Genomic DNA, 19711 nt, shown 5'->3' with positions numbered 1-19711 from the left:
CATGTGATGAATAAAAACATTAACTTCTAATATTTAAGTTAAACCTATTTATATATTTTTTACATGTTTAAAATAAATATTGATTTTAAAATACAAATCTACATGTGAATGAAACTAGAAAGAAACATATCTTATAATGATGAAATATGGTCATCATTTTATTGTGGAAAATATGGTTCATTACACTAAACCATGTGATTATGAGTGTATGTTGCAATTTTTCAAGAAGTTGCACAAGAGATACAAACAAAATAAAAACACAACTTAATTATGTCGGGAACATTCAAGAGATAATTGTATTGGATTATAGGTCATCTAAATAACTCAATAAAAATTAAAAATAAAAATTTTCAATTAATAATCATAATTGGTTTATTGTGTTCATAAAAACATTAGTATAAAATAACTCAACCAAATATTCATATCATAAACAACAATATTATAATTAAATTTTAAAAAATTATAATTTAATAGAAAAAAATAGAATAAAAAAATCTTTAATTATAACTTAAATGATCCAAAAATATATAACACAACTTAAAAATTAAAATAAAAATAAAACAAAACATTATACCGAAATTATTAATTCTAACTTTAAAACAAAAATATTTTAAATAATATAAAAAAATAATAACCTTCCAAAAAAGTAAAGTATTACTCCAACTTAAACCCACACCAAAATTATGTATTGGTTTTAACTAAAAAAACTATAAAATATAAAAATGAAGATAAAATTTAAAACCTATAAAAATGATCAATTTTATTTAATTTTAAAAATCAATAATATTTTATAGTTTTTAATATATATATATATATATATATATATATATATATATATATATATATATATATATAATATTAATTAATTAATTATATTAAGTAAAAGTCTTATTTTATGTTAAAAATATCTGAAATAAAATAAAAAATATTAATTCTGATTAGTTTTCATAGTAAATATAAATTAAATAGCACAATCATATTTATTAAATAGTGCAATTATATAAATTAAGGTCGTGTAAATGCTTATATGTATCAATCTATAACAAACATCAAAACACATACTAATAATTCATTCAGTCTTATTAAAAATAAAAAAATATGAAAATCAATTAAATTATAATGTTATTTTAAATTATCTACAATAACCATCAAACACACATGTTTCAAAATTATTAATTTTATTTAATTTAAAAAATTAATAATATTTTTCTAATTTTATATTTAAAAATATCATATAAAAACTTTATATAAAATAAAACTATTCAAAATAAAAACCTTATCTTATTTTAAAATTATTTAAGATAAGTTTTGGGGTAAGCTTAAATGGTCATCCCAGATATGTGATAGTTGAAACTGGAGACTGAGGAGACCCAAGTTCACAACCTAGTATTTTCCCAAAGTTCACAACTTCCTCTTTGCAACCGGTTTTACTAAGGGGAGGACACTTAGTAGACCCCATAATTACTAAGCAAGTTGTTGGGTTCCTATGGATCACAATTTTTTTTATATTTTTAAGTTAAAATAAAAAAATGTTCATTCTATTCATTTTCATAGTAAAATTAAATTAAATAGTTCAATCATATTTATTAAATAGTACAATCATATAAATTAATGGCTCGTAAATGCTTATAGGCATCAATCCATAACAAGCATCAAACACATACTTATAATCCATCCAACTTTCTTAAAATTAAGAAGCATAAAAATCAACTAAATTATAGCTTTATTTTAAATCAGTATTATTATTAACTATCAAAAAAATTAATTTGTTCCTAGCTATGGAGATTTACTCTCATTTTACCATACAAATTAATTTAAATGACCTATAAATACTCATATACATTAATCCATATTAAACATTATAACACATACATTTACTTATTATTCAATTATAATTATTAAAAAAAAAACTTATCTATCAACACAATTATATTTTAAAAAACTATTAACAACAAATTAATTCACTTTTATCTTCTTAATATTTTTATTTTAAAAATTTATTACCAATAATTTAATATATTTTTATTAACAACAAATTAATTCATATTGATCCTTTTAATATTAATTCATTTAATATGCCATAACAAAAACAATATCATTAATAAACCAACCACACTAACCCAGTAACTTCTGTACTGTTTTCTGAGGTCAGGCATCTGAAGCATTTGCAGAATCCACTACATAGCCGTTTAGCTTCGTCGTTAAGAGTTTCCATGGATATTAGCTTCGGCTGAAGATGCGAAGCCTCCGAGGAAGACGGCGGTGGCCCAGATGTTTCCGAGCCCGCTGGCTGCCTTCTCCAGAATTATTTCTTTAACAGAAAATTAAAAAAAAATTCTGTACATTTTATAACCTTCTATTGAGTACATTTTTCCTTTCTAATTGGCTTCATTTTATATATATATATATATATATATATATATATATAAATAAATAAATAAATAAATAAATAAATTGTGTTAATAAATATTTACAGTTATTTTTATTGTTTTAGTATATTTATTCTAATCAATTTTTATATTTTATATTTTATTTCTATTTTGAAATTGTTTCTTTTTATTTTTCTTATTATTAAAAAGAAAAAATAAGTGAGTGGCTTTAATTATGTGCTTATCTCTTAATTATTATTTTTTAATTATTAATATATTTTTAAGGGTTTTTTTCTTTTTATTATTATTATTCTTTTGTTTTGTTCTCTTCCCAAGTATTAGTCTTGACTTTCTTTTTGAATATTTGATTTTAATTTATTGTAAATTAGTTGCTATTTTTAATTTATTTATTAGTCTAATCTTAATTTACTCTCCATTATTAGTTTTTTATTCCTACTTTATTGATTCCTTTGATTCCTTATTATTTAATTTTGACCATCTTGTTATTTGACTTAGGTTAGTCACTTTATTTTTTTAATATTTTAATTCAATTTTGTTTTATGATTTATTATATATTCCCTATTAATTAATATAAAATAGATGGTTTCATTGACATATTATCTTTGATATGATTATCACCCAAAACATTGTTAGCATACACGATATAAATCCCCTATCTGGTCCCTTGGTTCCCAAGTTCCATGGTTCAACACCAACAATAGGGGCTTAGTCTTCATCAGTTTCATTGCCACAACTTCCACATGCACCATCTTCTTCATTGCCACGAAATGGAGGCCCACCACCATGTACTCTTCATGGTGGAAGGAGGAGAGGTTAGTAGGTATATTCACAATTTACTACTTTTGTCATAGATTAATCATTAGACTTGTAGGCTTGTTGTGAATTTGAACTTTTTTGTCTTTGTGGTGGCCATGTGGACTATTTTATAAACATTATTATTTGAATTTTAAACATGACTAATGTTGATAGTTGTTCACTCGCTAGATAATATGCTTTATGTTTATGTTTTATAATATGTTTGATATATGTTTATAAGTGTTAGAATATAGATGGACCATGGTTGATGCTAGATTAATTAATCATTAATGTACAATAGAATCATAGATGCCATATCTATATTGATTTATGTAAAAATATAGTAAAATAAAAGATATTTTTAAATATAAATTAAATTTAACATTTCATTGTTTTTATAAAATATTTAAATTAAAATTAAAAACTAATTTTCACCCTTAATTAAAAAATTCCAAAAAAAATGGCTTTTAACTAAAATCAACCAAATCTATCTACCCAAAAATGACGCAAAAAGTAACCTCTTTATGTTACTTAAAAAAGAAATGACAAAAGACAATTGCCGAATGTCCTTGTGTACGTAACAACCCGAGACTTTAACCATTACTCAAGTGGAGAGACGACGATTTAAGCAATGTCGTAGTGCCCGTCACTTTCTGCATTTTACATTAGTTGTCTACTACTTAAAGGGAGGAAACGGGGAGGAAAGGATCCCCGTCAAAAGTCCATCTTTAAACATGGATGATCAATTCATGATATTTAATAATTATTTCCGTCTTAACAACCGAGACTTTAACCATTACTCAAGTGGAAGAGTGTATTGGACTTTAACCAGTACTATTAATATATTGTAATTTAAATTAATTTATAAAAATATTATTTAAAAAATAAAACATTAATACTTAGGTATATTTGAGACATGAAATAAAAACTATAGATTATATTATTTTAAAACTAGTTTAGATCCATCTTAACTCTAAAACTACCAAGGGCCCCAGTGTATCATATCTATATGAGATACAGAGTTCTTTTAAAATAAAAATATATTTGATCTCTCTCAACCCTTGGTATATCTAGAGTTAAAATGCGAGTCGTCTTTAGTTAAACTTTTTGGAAGTTTTTCCTAGTCTAATTTCTCTAAGATCGGACAAGAATTTATTGAAATCATGAACTTAATGGTTAACCCCTGCACAATCGAACATGATTTAAATAATATATTATTAGAGAATTTTGTAATAATATTCTATTTATCATTTAATTTTTTTAATTAATTATTTTATAAATATTCTTTTGAATAAATATTTTATTAAAAATTAATGAAAAACACTTTTAATGATATTTGAGTATTCATACAAAATAATAAAACTTTTACTAATAAGTGGAGTATTTATCCAAAAATTTTAAAAATTATATAATTAAAATTGTCTTATTTAAAATTATTTCATTGCTTTAATTAACAATTTTGAAAATAATGTAGAGATTATCGACGAGAAAAAACATATTGGTATAAATTCTATATCATAATATATATTTCAATTTTATAATTAAGTGTGGTATTTAAGATATAATTTTACATTAAAGATGATAATAAAGATAACTATAATGATGGACTTTAAAACTAATATGCTTTTATTTTATATTGTTAATGGATAAAAATTTAATATTTATATCTATGTTGGTGAATTAAAAAAATATTAAAATGACATTTAGGTGTGATGAAATTTTATAAAGAAATATACATATATATCAAAATTATTAAATGTTGGTATGCAATTTGGGCCACACCAATTTATATTTATGGTTGGATTTGTGTTCATGAGGTTTTAAATTCATGATTTTTTTCTAAAACGAGGATAATATCTACAACATAGCATATTCATCTTCTCTATTGTTGATCAATTTATGAAGGCAATGTTTCTTTCAGTTGGGTCTGTGTTTTTTCATTATTTAGGAATTTAGAGTTATTTGGGAATGTCTTGCACGCATTCTCTCTCCGCACGCCTTCCTACCGCACAAAGAGGCAGGTAAAAGGATAGTGGAAGAAGCTTTCATTGTGCGAAATGCAGAGGTTTCCTTATAGATGTGGTACTTGAACTCTTATATAGCACATCAATCCTACATAATGAAACACATCTTCCTCCACAATGAAAGCTTGATCCATATCTCTACGTTTTGAATTCTTTTGTTGCTATGTTTTGTACTTCCACATGCACTCTCCCTCCACACAATTCTCTCACACAACTTCCTTCTACACAATACTAGTTTTGTACTCGATATTCAACACACCCTTTCTTTCATAGTTCCTATACATCAATTTTTTAAACAACAAAATAGTTTATGCATGCAACTATGGGCATGTTACTTGTTAAAATTTCTTTAGGCTCCTCACACTAATTCACATTTATATTCATGAAAGCTTCATAAAGATAGATTTCTTTGAGCATTTGTGGATTAAACACTTATTGTCCAACATTACATGAAATAAGCTTTTTAATTTGTGATTTATGTAGTAGAAAAAGTGCGTGTAATAACAAATACAAGTGTGTCGCAATGTTCCACACTTTTGTGTGCATTCTCTCTCTGTACAATCCTCCCGCATACCTAAGTGAAACAAGCTTTCACTATGTGAAGTTTAGAGATTTCCTTATAGACATGGTACTCTATCTCTTACAAAGGACATCAATCCCGCACAATGAAAGTCATCTTCATCCACAATGCAATTTTGATCATGTCTTTGTATTCTGAATTTTTTTGTCACAATGTTCTGTATTTCCACATGCACTCTCGCTCTTCACAATTCTTATTCACACCTTCTTTCTGCACAATACTAGTTGTTAAACGATTGAAGCCAACAAAATCGAATCTCAATTCAAAACACCTTAGCGCATCTAGTAAATCGAAGATTATTGAGACAAAAACTCAGGTATTCTCACTCCACATTTGTATAAGGCTCTTCACATTATCAAATGTACTAAATTCTATGACATTAGATCAAATTTGTTTTTTAATTTGATATTTGTGTGGCAAAACAAGTGTGCACAATAGAAAATAAAATTGTGTCATGATGTACAACACTTCCACATGCATTCTCTCTCTGCACAATTCTCTTGCATACCATACTGAAGCAATCTTTTGTTGTGTGAAGTTTGTACATTTCCTTATAGACGTGGTACTCTAGCTCTTACATAACACATCAACCCTACACAATGAAAGCCATCTTCCTCCATAATTAAAGCTTGATATTTATCTTGCTATTCTGGAATTGTTCGGTTGCAATGTTCCTTACCTTTGCATTCATTCTCTCTCTGTACAATTCTCCCATACACCTTCCTTCCGCACAATACTAGTCTTTAAATGACTGAAGCTAGCAAAACTACATCTCAATTCAAAACACATTAGCGCATCTTTGAAAGAGCATATTTTTGAGACAAAGAACTCTAGTATTCTCACTCCATATTTGTATAAATCTCGTCATATTATCAAATTCGCTAAATGCTACATACCGTACTTCTGTATAGTGTGTCATTTAAGCTATGTCTCTTTATTAATCAATGAATTAGTGTGGAAATAAGGATTACTAGCAAAGATTAGTGTTTATAACATATTATATTAAGTAATAATTCTAATAATAATAAGTAGCACAACAAAATTGAAAGCATTTAGTACTAGAGCATGCAAGAAAGGAAAATTTTGCGACGCAAACATATATGGAAAAATTGTATCGAAATGTAAATGTTTGCGAAGATGCAGGAACTTGAATTAACAGATACTGATTATGCTGCAAATAATTTTTCACTTAGCATTGAAGAATTAATTAGTTCTTAGCAGTACTAATTATATCTATTCGGAAAATTGATACACAATAACATTATTGATAAAGTGATTAATAGCATTTAATCTGATGCATTTTATAATGATTATTGGCTACAAACATATAAATAGAATTGTATCTATGTATATTATAAAATATACTTTTTAGCATTTATTGTTGGAGTGTTTCATAGCATTTATTGTTTGTAAAAAATTTAATATATTTCCATCTTAATATGTTTTTTAAATTTCTTAGTAAAAATGTTGTTTAAATAATATATAGTTAGAGAATTTTGCAAGAATGTTGTGTTTATGATTTGTTTTTTTAAGATATGGATGATGATTGATAATTAATAAATATTTAAATATTAATATGTATTTTAAAATATTTTATGATATTTAGTAGTTATTTTTATTTTAATATATTTTTTAAATGGGTTAATAAAAATGTTGATTGGTTGACAGGTGTTTTAGATGTGTAGGTGTTATGTAACTTATATGTTTTAATTAAAATAATTTCACTCGAGAATAATTCACCTCTGTCATCTTAAGTTATAGAAGAAAATTTAACAAACAAAAATTAATAAATTGGATAAAGATAAAGTACAAAACCATTAGTTATAATCAAACCATGAGCAATAACATTTTTCTCAAAACTACTTTAACACAAACAAATTCAATGACTAAAAATTAATCGTTTAATAAGTTATAGATGATATTTATATATAATATTTATTTTAATAAAAAATAAAAAATATTTTAATAATATTCTAAAAATCAATTAAGATTAATAAAGAATTAGTAACATTAGTGTAGGCTCCTTAAATTTGACCATCAAAATTTAATATAGTAAAACTTTATTATACAAATTATGTGCATGGTACATTAAAACAATTAATATAAAATGTAAATATATAAAATAATGATTTAATTTTACAAATTTTGTTCATGGTTCATTAAAAGAATTAATATAAAATATAACTATATATATTAAGAATTTAATAAATGCAAATATTTATATATGAGAAATAAATTAAAAATATTAACAATAATTATAGTAAATAATATATATGAAAATGTCTATCTCAATTTATAACTGAAAGGGGAGTAGGGTTCGATCCGGGAACCCTAGGCCATAGGCCTAGGTGATGCAGACGGCGCAGGAAAGGACACGCAGGTACGGGGGTTTATTGCTGCTGGCGGATCCAACGAGGTCGTTTTTTGTGGGCAAGCGGAGAGGGAGACAGCTGGGTAAAAGAATACCGCTATCGGTTTGGCGACGGGGAACTGCCACGGTTTGAGTTTTGGGTCTTTTTCCCTGGTGGGTTCTATCTTGTGGAAACTTTCTAGGCGGTTTCTTTTCTGTTCCTTTGGAGAGGTCAAAACCTGTTTGCCCTCAGGCGGTTTCAGCTGTTTCCCCGGGTAACGGTTGCGAGGTGGTGTCAGTTTTTTACTGGGGTTGTTTACCATGGTAAATCAAAATGAAGCGGTGGAACTTGACCCAGCTCCGGAAGATATCCTCTCGGTCTGGGGGAAGGAGGTCACTGAGCAGAATATCGACAAGTTTTTTGGGCAAGTAGACAGACATGCGTCCGCTTTGTTCTCGGGTGGAGGTTCATGGAGCTCCAAAATTGCAAAAGGTTTACTGGACGAGAGCTTGGAGCTTGCAGGCGGTTTCGGCAAAGTCGGCAAGGTTTCTGAGGAGGCAATCCCTCAAGCTAAGTTAGGCGCTTTGAGAGACAAGATTATCGCCTCACCTGATAGTAAGTCTCTTTCCCCTTCAAAAGCTTTTTGTCCGTCTGGCGGCCTTGAGGATATCATAAGTTTTTCTCAAAACAAAGGGATATGGAGGCCTGTAGGGGGTATTCAAATTGCTGGGAAAGATGTGGGTGACAGAAGCAGCCATTCGGCTGTTAACAGGGTTCTATTTTCAAAAGATTCCACTCAGAGCTTTTTAGGGGCGGAGGGGGTTTCCGCCGGAATTAGTAAGGCATCGAATCAGGGGAAAATTGTTCATACCCTCTTTCCCGGTAAGGCGGAAGAGGGTGGGACTTCGGCAGAAGGAGAAGCGGGGAGCCCTGTAGAAGGGTTGTTTGAAACCCCTCCCAGTATTGATGTTTACCAGGATGCAGTAAATGGGAATGGTACTCAAAGGGTTGTAGGAAGCAAAACCCCTGATTCAGAAGGCAGAGACACTGAGCCAGAACCGGAAAAGGCAGGGGAAAAAAGGAAGAAGGCTAAACCTTTGAAGAAAAAGCGGTTTGCGAATCTGGTCCTCGGTATGGACGTTCAGGTAGAGGATGCTCTGGAAGTGGCAGAGTGTACACTTGTGGGCAGAGCTAGAGGGCGTTTTGTATCTGGTAAATTCTTAAAGCAGTGGGCGGAGAGTCAGTGGCTGGAGACTCCGGCAAATTCTTTCAAGACCGCCACGTTGGTTAAGGGTTGGTTCATGGTCATATTTGACAGTAAGGAAGCTATGGAATGGGTAGAGGGGAGGAACTGGGCTTTTGGGAACCGTCCCATTTTTCTTTAAAAGATGGTCCCCCCTATTCGACGCCTCAAAGGAAAAGGTCGATGAATTCCCTGTCTGGGTCAGGGCTCCTAATCTGCCCCCTTTTCTATGGGTGGATTCCGTCTTCAAATCTATTGGGAATCTTCTGGGCACCTATTTGGATGCTGATAGATCTTTTCTCCATACCTATGAAAAAGCTGTGGCGAGGATATTAGTAAGGCTCAATCCGAAGGAAGGACTTGCAGAATCGATCACGCTGCAGTATAAGGAGTATGTCTTCGAACAGCCTCTGGATTATGAACTCCTTCCTTTTCGTTGTCACCGTTGTCACGAGTATGGGCATCTGGCAAGGGATTGCCCTATGGGGAAAAGAAGAAGGAGGTTTCAAAATAAAGAAGAGGAGTGGGAGGGTTTTTTGAGGAAAGCTGAGAATCCGGTGGAGGAGAATATCCCAGATGGAAAGCCTATGGAAGAACACTATTCTCAGACATAAGAGGGATTGCCTCGGGGGGAAGGGGATCTGGCTCGAGCTACAGAAGTCCAGCCTCACTTGGAAATGCCCTTTGATGATCTGGCCGATCTTCCTGAAGGTGTCCCATCCAGTATGCAGTCTACCCCAATCAATATTTCTTTTAATTCTGAATCAATTGTCGGTTGTATGCCCACGGATTCCCCCCTGTTAAATAAATGTAATGATGCCCTTCAGAATATTGAAAATCTTTCGGCTGCTATTCCATCCTTAAATCTGAACTGTGAGGATATTCCCCTGAAGAGTCAGGGTACTGGTCTTTCCCCTCCTGCCCGTCACTATAACCTTAGATCTCTCAGTAAGAAATCTGTTTGCACTCATGATGCCCTAGAGTCTGTAGGTGGGCTAGGTACTGAGTCGTCTAAGAGTTTCCCTAAAAATGGAGAGGTCGGAAATCATTCTTTTCTAAAGCCCAAGTAAAAGCAAAATTCGATGTGGCTGATGGCAAACAAATGTCGATTCCTGGGGCGCTTAGAGCAGCTAAAACCCCTGAGGCGGTCATAAAATGATTTGTCTTTCTTGGAACTGCAGGGGTTTAGCCAGTAAGCCCAAAAAACTGGCGTTGAAAGACCTAATTTCTCGTCACAACCCGGATATTGTTTTTCTTCAAGAAACCTTGGGCAAAAGTGCCGATATCGAATCTGCCCTTCGCTCCTCTTTTCCGGGATGGGTTTTTATAGCTCTTGATGCCTCAGGTCATTCGGGAGGGCTTGCTATCGGATTTAAGGAAGGAAGATTGAAGATTTTAAATTTCTGGGGTCTGTCTCATGTTCTGGGTATGGAGATTGTTTCTCCTGATTTTGATATTCCTCTTTTGTTCATCAATGTTTATGGGCCCTGTCAGGGAAGGGTCCCATTCTGGAACGATTTCCTTTCAAAAGATCTGATAAAAGACAAAAACCTGATAATTGGGGGAGATCTAAATTTCTCTTTGGGGATCGCTGAAGCTTGGGGGCCCTCTGCGAGGGAAGATCCTCTGTCAGATTTTTTCACAAATGCTCTTCATACTCATAAACTGATTGATGTAAATATCATAAAAGCTAAACCTACTTGGAGGAACAGAAGAACGGGGGAGGAGAGAATTGCAAAAAGGCTGGATCGTTTCCTCATCAGTGAAATGTTGGCATCCAATATCCCACTGTTCAGACAATGGGTGGGTGAAGGGGGAAATTCGGACCACTTTCCCATTTTTCTTGAATTCTCCAAGCCCCCCCCAAAACCGGCTGCTCCGTTCAAATTCAATGCCTCTTGGCTACAGGAGGATTCTTTTAATCAGCTTTTCAGGAATACCTGGAGACATCCGGGTATCGACCCTACGGAGAATAAAGGAGCACACTTTATGGAAAATTTAAAAAGGCTTAAGAAAGCAACCATCGAATGGGCCTCAGCCAGAAGGAAAAAACAAAATGAGGATTTGGCCTTTATTGATGATGCCCTACGTGCTTTAGAAGATCCTGAGGCTGATGCTTATGCATCCCAGGAGTCGAAAGAAAGAATTCTGGCTCTAGAAAAGAGTAGAGCAAAGATATTACTGGACAGAGAAGAGGAGTGGAGACTGAAAAGTAGGGCTATCTGGCTGAAAGCGGGGGATGAAAATACAAAATTCTTCCATAACTATGCAAAGGGCCGGAAAAATGCAAATACTATATGGAAGTTGAAGGACTCTGAAGGTAGGGAGGCCTCATCTTTTGAGGCTTTATCAAACATGGGAAAGAATCATTTTCAATCCCTTTTTTCAGATCCTGCAGGGATCTCTTTAGCTGAAATTATCAGAACAGCCCAAGTATTTCCTCGTTTTGTGGAGGGGGAGGAAGCTGAAAATCTTTTTAGAGAAGTGACTAAGGAGGAAGTAGAAAGCATAGTAAAATCAATGGCTAAAGATAAAAGCCCGGGGCCGGATGGTTGGACCATCGAGCTATTTATCCCCTTTTTTGATTCAATCAGAGCAGAGCTTACTGAAGTAGTGGAGGAATCAAGGAAGAAAGGAGAGATTTATAGACCCTTTAATACAACTTTCATTGCTCTCATTCCAAAAAAAGAGGACCCGGCAACTTTTGAAGATTTCAGGCCTATTTCTCTGTGCAATACTATCTACAAGATTATTGCAAAAATCATTGCGATTCGTCTGAAACCTATTTTGTCATCATGTATCTCCAATGAACAATTTGGTTTCTTGGACGGTCGTCAAATACATGAAGCTATAGGGTTGGCCCAGGAAACTATTCACAGTATCAGGCAAGCAAACAAAAAAGGGGTTGTGCTAAAAATCGATCTATCCAAAGCCTATGACAGGATCAGCTGGACGTACCTCAGGATGTTATTGACTCACCTAGGCTTTAAGGTGGAGTTCATTAATTGGATCATGGGATGCATTTCAAATGTAAGTTTTATGGGGCTGCCTCTCAATTCTTCAAAAGCCAAAGAGGTTTGAGACAAGGATGTCCTCTTTCTCCTTTGCTCTTCCTCCTAGCAGCAGAAGGACTAAGTAGGTTGATTTCAAATGCCAAGAGATCAGGTTTGGTCAAAGGTTTGGAAGTTGCTGTAAATTTGTTCATAACTCATCTCCTTTTTGTTGATGATATTTTATTATTCACAAATGGGAATTTAAATGAAATCAAAGAGCTTAAAATCATTCTTGATCTGTTCTTGAAAGCTACAGGGCTTCAAATTAAGTCCAGGAAGTCTCATTTAATTTTGGAAGGTTTCAGTAGACAAGAGGAGATACTGATTTCATCATATTTGCCTTTCGAAATCTGCAATATGGATCGGCCTTTCAAATATCTTGGTTTTTGGTTAAAACCGTCCTCATATAGAAAGCAGGACTGGAATTGGTTGGTGGCAAAAATTGAACAAAAAATCTCCCATTGGAGCTTCAAGTGGTTATCGCGGGCAGGTAGACTTACTCTGGTAAACTCTGTTCTACAGGCTATTCCGGTTTTTTGGGCTGCATTGACTTGGATTCCCAAAGGGATCCTCCATAAAATCAAACAGATCTGTAGCAGGTTTCTGTGGTCAGGATCTAAGGAGGACACAGTTCTTCCCTGGGTGGCTTGGGACAAAATTGCTAGACCAAAAGAATGGGGCGGTTGGGGCTTAAAGAATCCTTTTGACTTCAGTCTCTCTTTGGCAGCAAAATCGGGTTGGCGAATTATAAAATTGGAGAGCTTTTGGACTAGAGTTGTAAAAAGAAAATATATTGATCCCGTTCCTCTTAAAGACTGGATTAGGAGCCCAAACAAAAAAGGAAGGAACTGTTCTGTTATTTGGAAAGCCACTACAGAGGCTTTTAAAGTAATTGAACAAGGTTTGGCATGGCAGGTAGGAAATGGTGAAAATCTGAGGATTGGCAGGGATCCGTGGGTGGGGTGCAACGACTTTTTTGGTTTATCCCCTGGTCTACTCAACCATCTGAACACAAAAGGAATCAATAGTTTAAATCAGATAGCAAATGTGGGACAGTCTTCCATCTGGGGACAGTCATGGAAATCAGAAGATGATCTAGGCATTGATCCCATATGGAGGAACGAGTGGCAGCTTTTCCTTCAGGAGCTCAAAAGATCCAATTTCAGATTAAAGGACAAGCCAGACTCCCTGGTTTGGGCTCACGCTGAGACGGGCTCCTATTCCCCAAAGGCTGGTTACAACTTCCTGATGAAAAGAAAGGGATGGGACCCTCCTGTTTGGTGGGCAAAGCCTTTGTTTAAACTGAAGTGCCCCAAAAAAGCTAGAATTTTTTTCTGGTGTGTTTTAAAAAATAAGATTCCTTCTTGGGACATTCTTCAATCTCGTTTTAAGCAGGGCCCTTGAAGATGCCCCTTATGTTTCGCAGCCTCAGAATCCATCCCTCACTTGTTCCTCGCCTGTCCTTTCACAAGGCAAGTTTGGGATGAAACGAAAAAGTTCTTGAACATAAACGTAAGATGGGAGGGGGATGTTTTTTCTACTGCCTGGGAATACTGGTGGACTCATTACTCTGAGAGGAATCTGAGGAACCTTCCTCCCATTCTTTGTTGGGGCATATGGATTGCTAGAAATCGAAGCATCTTTAGCGAAAAATCCACCCCAGCGGAAGTTATTGCAATTCAAAGCACTGCCATTCTCGCCAGCATTCCAGATCCGGAAGGTCCTTTAAAATCAGACCAGCGGAAGGATGTTCATATCAGAGATGGGATTCCATGGGCTTTTTTTGACGGGGCAGCCCAAAATAACATTACTGGAGCCGGGATTATTATCCACTTAAGCCCCTCTCACTCGCTAAAAGCCTCAGTGGGCCTTGGGACGGGCTCAAATAACTTTGCAGAACTCTCAGCCTTAAAATTACTCCTTTGCTGGCTCATTCACAGGAATATCCTCGCAGTTCATATTTTTGGAGACTCGTTGAATGTGGTTAGTTGGGTCAACGGGAAATATAGATGTCAGCATTATATGTTGATGCCACTATTTGAAGAAATCCAAAACTTAAAGCTTTATTTTAATGTTCTTTCCATTGATCATATTTACAGGGACAGGAATGAAGAGGCAGACAGGTTTTCTAAAGAAGGTCTGCAGCAAGTTGTGGGCTCGTGGAGAATAACAGAACAGATCCAGGACCAGATCCGTGTGTCGGATCTTCCTCCATATACTTAATGCTTTTTGTTTCCATCTGTAAATGCTCTAGTTATCAGTGGACTTTTTTATTTTATCTGATACTGGCAGCATATGAAAATCTGTGTTTTCTTTTTTCTGTTTTCTCTTTTTTGACAAGAGCGTATAGAGATCTCTGTTTTTATGCATACACTATGGGTTGTTTTCCTTTGAAAGGAGACCCAGGTTCCCTGAGGCAGACTTGATTATATTTTTTGGTTTGGCTGTTCAGGCCAGGTACAGGAGAATCACAGCTGGTTTAGGCGTGCTGAGTTTTACATAGAGGAGTTTGTTTCTCCTTCTCATGCAGAATTTTGCTGAATGTTCACTCATCTGATTGTAACTTTTTTATTCCTGATAAAAAAGTTCGGTTTTTTTCTTCGGAAAAAAAATTTATAACTGAAATTCAAAAATTGTAAATAAATAAATCAAGAACTAAACACTACAGTTTATAAATGGATTAAGAATTAAAGGTTATGACAATTTTTATCAAGATTATGAACTAAGTCTGGGTATTTAAAAATGGACTAAGAATTAAAGGTTATGACGACTTTTATAAGATTATGAATTAAGTTTGAGTATTTAAGTAATAGATGAAATAGTTCTATTAGAAATTTTGTTTTTTTTCAATTTTATTCAAAATCGAATAGAAATTTTAAAAATCATGTGTTTAATTTGCAAATATTAAGTGCTACATGAGTTTTTCAGTGTGCAAAATCTATTTATGCATTCAAAAGTGTATTTTAAATAATAATAAGTCGCACACATGTTAAATATTGTATTGCCAAATTCCAACAAAAAAGCTATTTACCTGGAATTATCTTTAAAATAGCAATTAAAAAAATTATTAACCAATAATAATTAATAATTTTTAAAAATAATAATAAATAAATATTTATTATAATTTTTTCCCAAAATTTCAATGTAAATTACTATTAATATATTATAATTTATATTAAACTATAAAAATATTATTTATAAAATAAAACATTAATACTTAAGTATATTTGAGATATGAAATAAAAACTATAAATTATATTATTTGAAAACCAGTGTAGATCCATTTTAACTCTGGAACTACCAAGGGTCGAGATGGATCAAATCTATCTGAGATACAAAGTTATTTTAAAATAAAAATATATTCAATCTCTATCAACCCTTGGTAGATCCAAGTAAATAGATTTGTGGTTGGATTTTCCCACATCTCTCAAGCAACTTCACAATGTATTTTCCTTGATAAAGGAAAATCTCACCTGCCTTTTCCCAGACCTTCAAGCCTAGGAAGTAATAGTTCAGACCTAGGTCCTTCATCTCGAATTTGGAAGCCAACTCCCCCTTGCATTAATAAATGAGAGGATTTGCACCTGTTAGAAAGAGATCATCTACATAAAGGACCAAAATAAGAGGCATTTCCTTTTCAACCTTTAAGTATAGGTCATCACTCCTTGTAAATCCCAGCTTCATAAGATAGCTATCAACCATCTCATACCAAGCCCTAGGGGCTTGTGTCAACCCATAGAGGGTTTTCTTCAACCTACATGCATGTGTCCTTCGATCTTGTACTTTGGACCCCAGAGGTTGTTCCAAGTAGACTTCCTCCTTAAGCAAGTCATGCAAGAAAGCAGTCTTAATGTCCATTTGATGTAGGCTCTATCCTTGAGAGGTAGCGAATGCAATAATTGATCCGAATAATGCTTTATCACATCCATTTGATGTAGGCTCTATCCTTGAGAGGCAACGAAAGCAATAATCGATCTGAATAATGGTTTATCGAGCGACTGGTGAAAATATCTCGACATAGTCCACTCCTTCCTTTTGAGAGAAGCCTCAAGCAACAAACATGGCCTTTTGAGTTAAAATGCGAGTATCTTTAGTGAAACTTTTTGGAAGCCTTTCCTGTGTGTTTTCCTGGTCTAATTTCTCTAAAATCCTGCAAGAATTTATTGAAATCATAAGCTTGATGGTTAAACCCTATAAAATCAAAGTTCCCTAGAATTTTTTCAGGGTGGTGAATCTATATATACAATCAAAAAAATCAATTTAAATAACACAAATCATTATTTCACCTCAAATCCTCTGGCTAGATTCCAGACCTAAAAGTCCAAAAATAGCACTAAGTTAAAATGGATCTAAGATGATTTAAATAATATATTGTTAGAGAATTTCGTAATAATATTGTATTTATGATTTATTTTTATTTAATTAATTATTTTAGAAATATTCAATATTTTGAATAAATATTTTATTAAAAATTAATGAAAAACACTTTTAATGATATTTGAGTATTCATACATAATAATATAACTTCTACTAATAAGTGAAGTATTCATCCAAAATTTAAAAAAATTATGTAATTAAAAATGTCTTATTTAAAATTATTTTATTGTTTTAATTAAAAAATTTGAAAATAATGTAGAGATTATATATTAAAAAAATGTATTCGTATAAATTCTATATCATAATATATATTTCAATTTTATAATTAAGTCTGGTATTTAACATATAATTTTACATTAAAGATGATAATAAAGATAACTATAATGATGGAATTTAAAACTAATATGTTTTTATTTTATATTGTTAATGAATAAAAAATTAATATTTATATCTATGCTGGTGAATTAAAAAATATTAAAACAAAATTTAGTTGTGATGAAATCTTATAAAAAGAAAATTAAATATAAAAATTATTAAATGTTGGTATGCAATTTGGCCACACCAATTTATATTTATGGTTGGATTTGTGTTCATGAGGTTTCAAATTCATGTTTTTTTCTAAAACAAGGATAATATCTACAACATAGCATGTTCATTTCCTCTATTGGTGATCAATTTATGAAGGCAATGTTTCTTTCGTTGGGGTCTATGTTTTCTCATTATTTGAGAATTTAGATTTATTTGGGAATTCCTTGCATGCATTCTCTCTTCGCACACCTTCCTACCGCACAAAGAGGTGGGTAAAATGATAGTGGAAGAAGCTTTCATTGTGTGAAATGCGGAGGTTTCCTTATAGACATGGTACTTGAACTCTTATATAGCACATCAATCCTACATGATGAAATCCATCTTCCTCCACAATGAAAGCTTGATCCATAAATCCGCATTTTGAATTCTTTTGTTGCTATGTTTTTTACTTCCACATGCACTCTCCCTCCACAAAATTCTCTCACATACCCTCCTTCTGCACAATACTAGTTTTGTACTCAATATTCAGCACACCCTTTCTTTCATAGTTCCTGTACATCCATTTTTTAGACAACAAAATAGTTGACGAATGTAACTATGGACACTTTACTTGTTAAAATTTCGTTAGGCTCTTCACGCTAATTCACATTTATATTCGTGAAAGCTTCATAAACATAGATTTCTTTAAGCATTTTTGGATTGAACACTTATTGTCCAACATTACATGAAATATGTTTTTTAATTTGTGATTTATGTAGCATAAAAAGTGTGTGTAATAACAAATACAAGTGTGTGCATTCTCTCTCTGCAGAGTTCTCTCGCATACCTAAGTGAAAGAAGCTTTCATTGTGTGAAGTGCAGAGATTTCCTTATAGACATGGTACTCTAGCTCTTGCAAAGGACATCAATCCCGCTCAATGAAAGTCTTCTTCTTCCACAATGAAATTTTGATCCATATCTTTGTATTTTGAATTTTTCTTTCACAATGCTATGTATTTCCATAGGCACTCTCCCTCTTCATAGTTCTCCTGCACACCTTCCTTCCGCACAATACTAGTTGTTAAACAATTGAAGCCAGCAAAATCAAATCTCAGTTTGAAACACCTTAGCGCATATATTAAAGCGAAGCTTATTGAGACAAAAAACAATGGTATTCTCACTCCACATTTGCATATGGTTCTTCACATTATCAAATATACGAAATTCTATGACATTAGATGAAATTTATTTTTTAATTTGATATTTGTGTGGCAAAACAATTGTGCATAATAAAAAATAAAATTGTGTTGCGATGCTCCACACTTCCACATGCACTCTCTCTCTGCACAATTCTCTTGCATACCGTATTGAAAGAAGATTTTGTTGTGTGAAGTGTGTATGTTTCCTTATAGGAATGGTACTCTAGCTCTTACATAACACATCAACCCTACACAATGAAAGCCATCTTCCTCCATAATTCAAGCTTGATATTTACTTTTGTATTCTGGAATTGTTCAGTTGCAATGTTCCTTACCTTTGCATGCATTCTCTCTCTGCACAATTCTCCCATACACCTTCCTTCCACACAATACTAGTTTTTAAATGACTGAAGCCAGCGAAACCGCATCTCAATTCAAAACACATTAATGCATCTTTCAAAGAGCAAAATTTTGAGAAAGATAACTCTAGTGTTCTCACTCCATATTTGTATAAATCTCGTCCCATTATCAAATTCTCTAAATGCTACATACCGTACTTCCATATAATGTGTTTTTAAGGCTATGTCCCTTTATTAGTCAAAGAATTAGTGCGCAAACAATGATTACTAGCAAAGATTAGTGTTTATAACATATTATATTACGTAATAATTCTAATGATAATAAGTAACATAAAAAAATGGAAAGCATTTAGTACTATAGCATGCAAGAAAGGACAAGTTTGGAGTGCAAACATATATGGAAAAATTGTGTCGAAATGAAAATGTTTGTGAAGATGTGGGAAATTAGAGTAACAGATATTGATTATGCTACAAATGAGTTTTTACTTAGCATTGAAGAATTAATTAATGCTTAGCAGTACTATTTATATCTATTTGGAAAAGTGATACACAATAACATCATCGATCAAGTGATTAATAACATTTAATCTGATGCATTGTATAATGATTATTGGCTACAAACATATAAATAAAATTGTATCTATCTATATTATAAAATACACTGTTTAGCATTTATTCGATGAATCGAAGCATAATCAGCACATTGTTCGAGTTCTTCATAGAATTTATTGTTTGTAAGCAATTTAAGAATATACATGGGTTTTTGTAGCTAGAATGCCTCATAAAAAATTGAAACAATATGCAAATATCCTTTGTACACTTCTATTTGTGTA

The 19711-nt window shown here is 32.6% G+C and overlaps 1 protein-coding gene across 1 annotated transcript; it reads left to right on the top strand.

Moving 5' to 3' along the window:
* Positions 1 to 12793: 12793 nt before the first annotated feature.
* LOC149230890 (uncharacterized) lies at positions 12794 to 14659 on the top strand. Its single transcript, XM_089381452.1, has 2 exons — positions 12794 to 13670; positions 13863 to 14659. Exons 1-2 carry the CDS (start codon positions 12794 to 12796, stop codon positions 14657 to 14659), a joined length of 1674 nt encoding a protein of 557 aa, XP_089237578.1.
* Positions 14660 to 19711: the final 5052 nt, after the last annotated feature.

Source organism: Pinus tabuliformis, chromosome J (assembly GCF_031772625.1).
Source record: "Pinus tabuliformis cultivar Carrire ecotype Pingquan chromosome J, CPIR1, whole genome shotgun sequence".
Taxonomy (NCBI): Eukaryota; Viridiplantae; Streptophyta; class Pinopsida; order Pinales; family Pinaceae; genus Pinus; species Pinus tabuliformis.
Note: the sequence above shows the minus strand (reverse complement) of the source record. Positions and strands in the feature narration are given on the sequence as shown.

Bases quoted from the DNA above. Each gene is read 5' to 3' on its own strand.
- LOC149230890 (XM_089381452.1), top strand. From the start codon at position 12,794: ATGGATCGGCCTTTCAAATATCTTGGTTTTTGGTTAAAACCGTCCTCA. The intron at 13,671-13,862 runs GTTACAACTTCC...TATGTTTCGCAG, and splicing joins CTCCTATTCCCCAAAGGCTG to CCTCAGAATCCATCCCTCAC.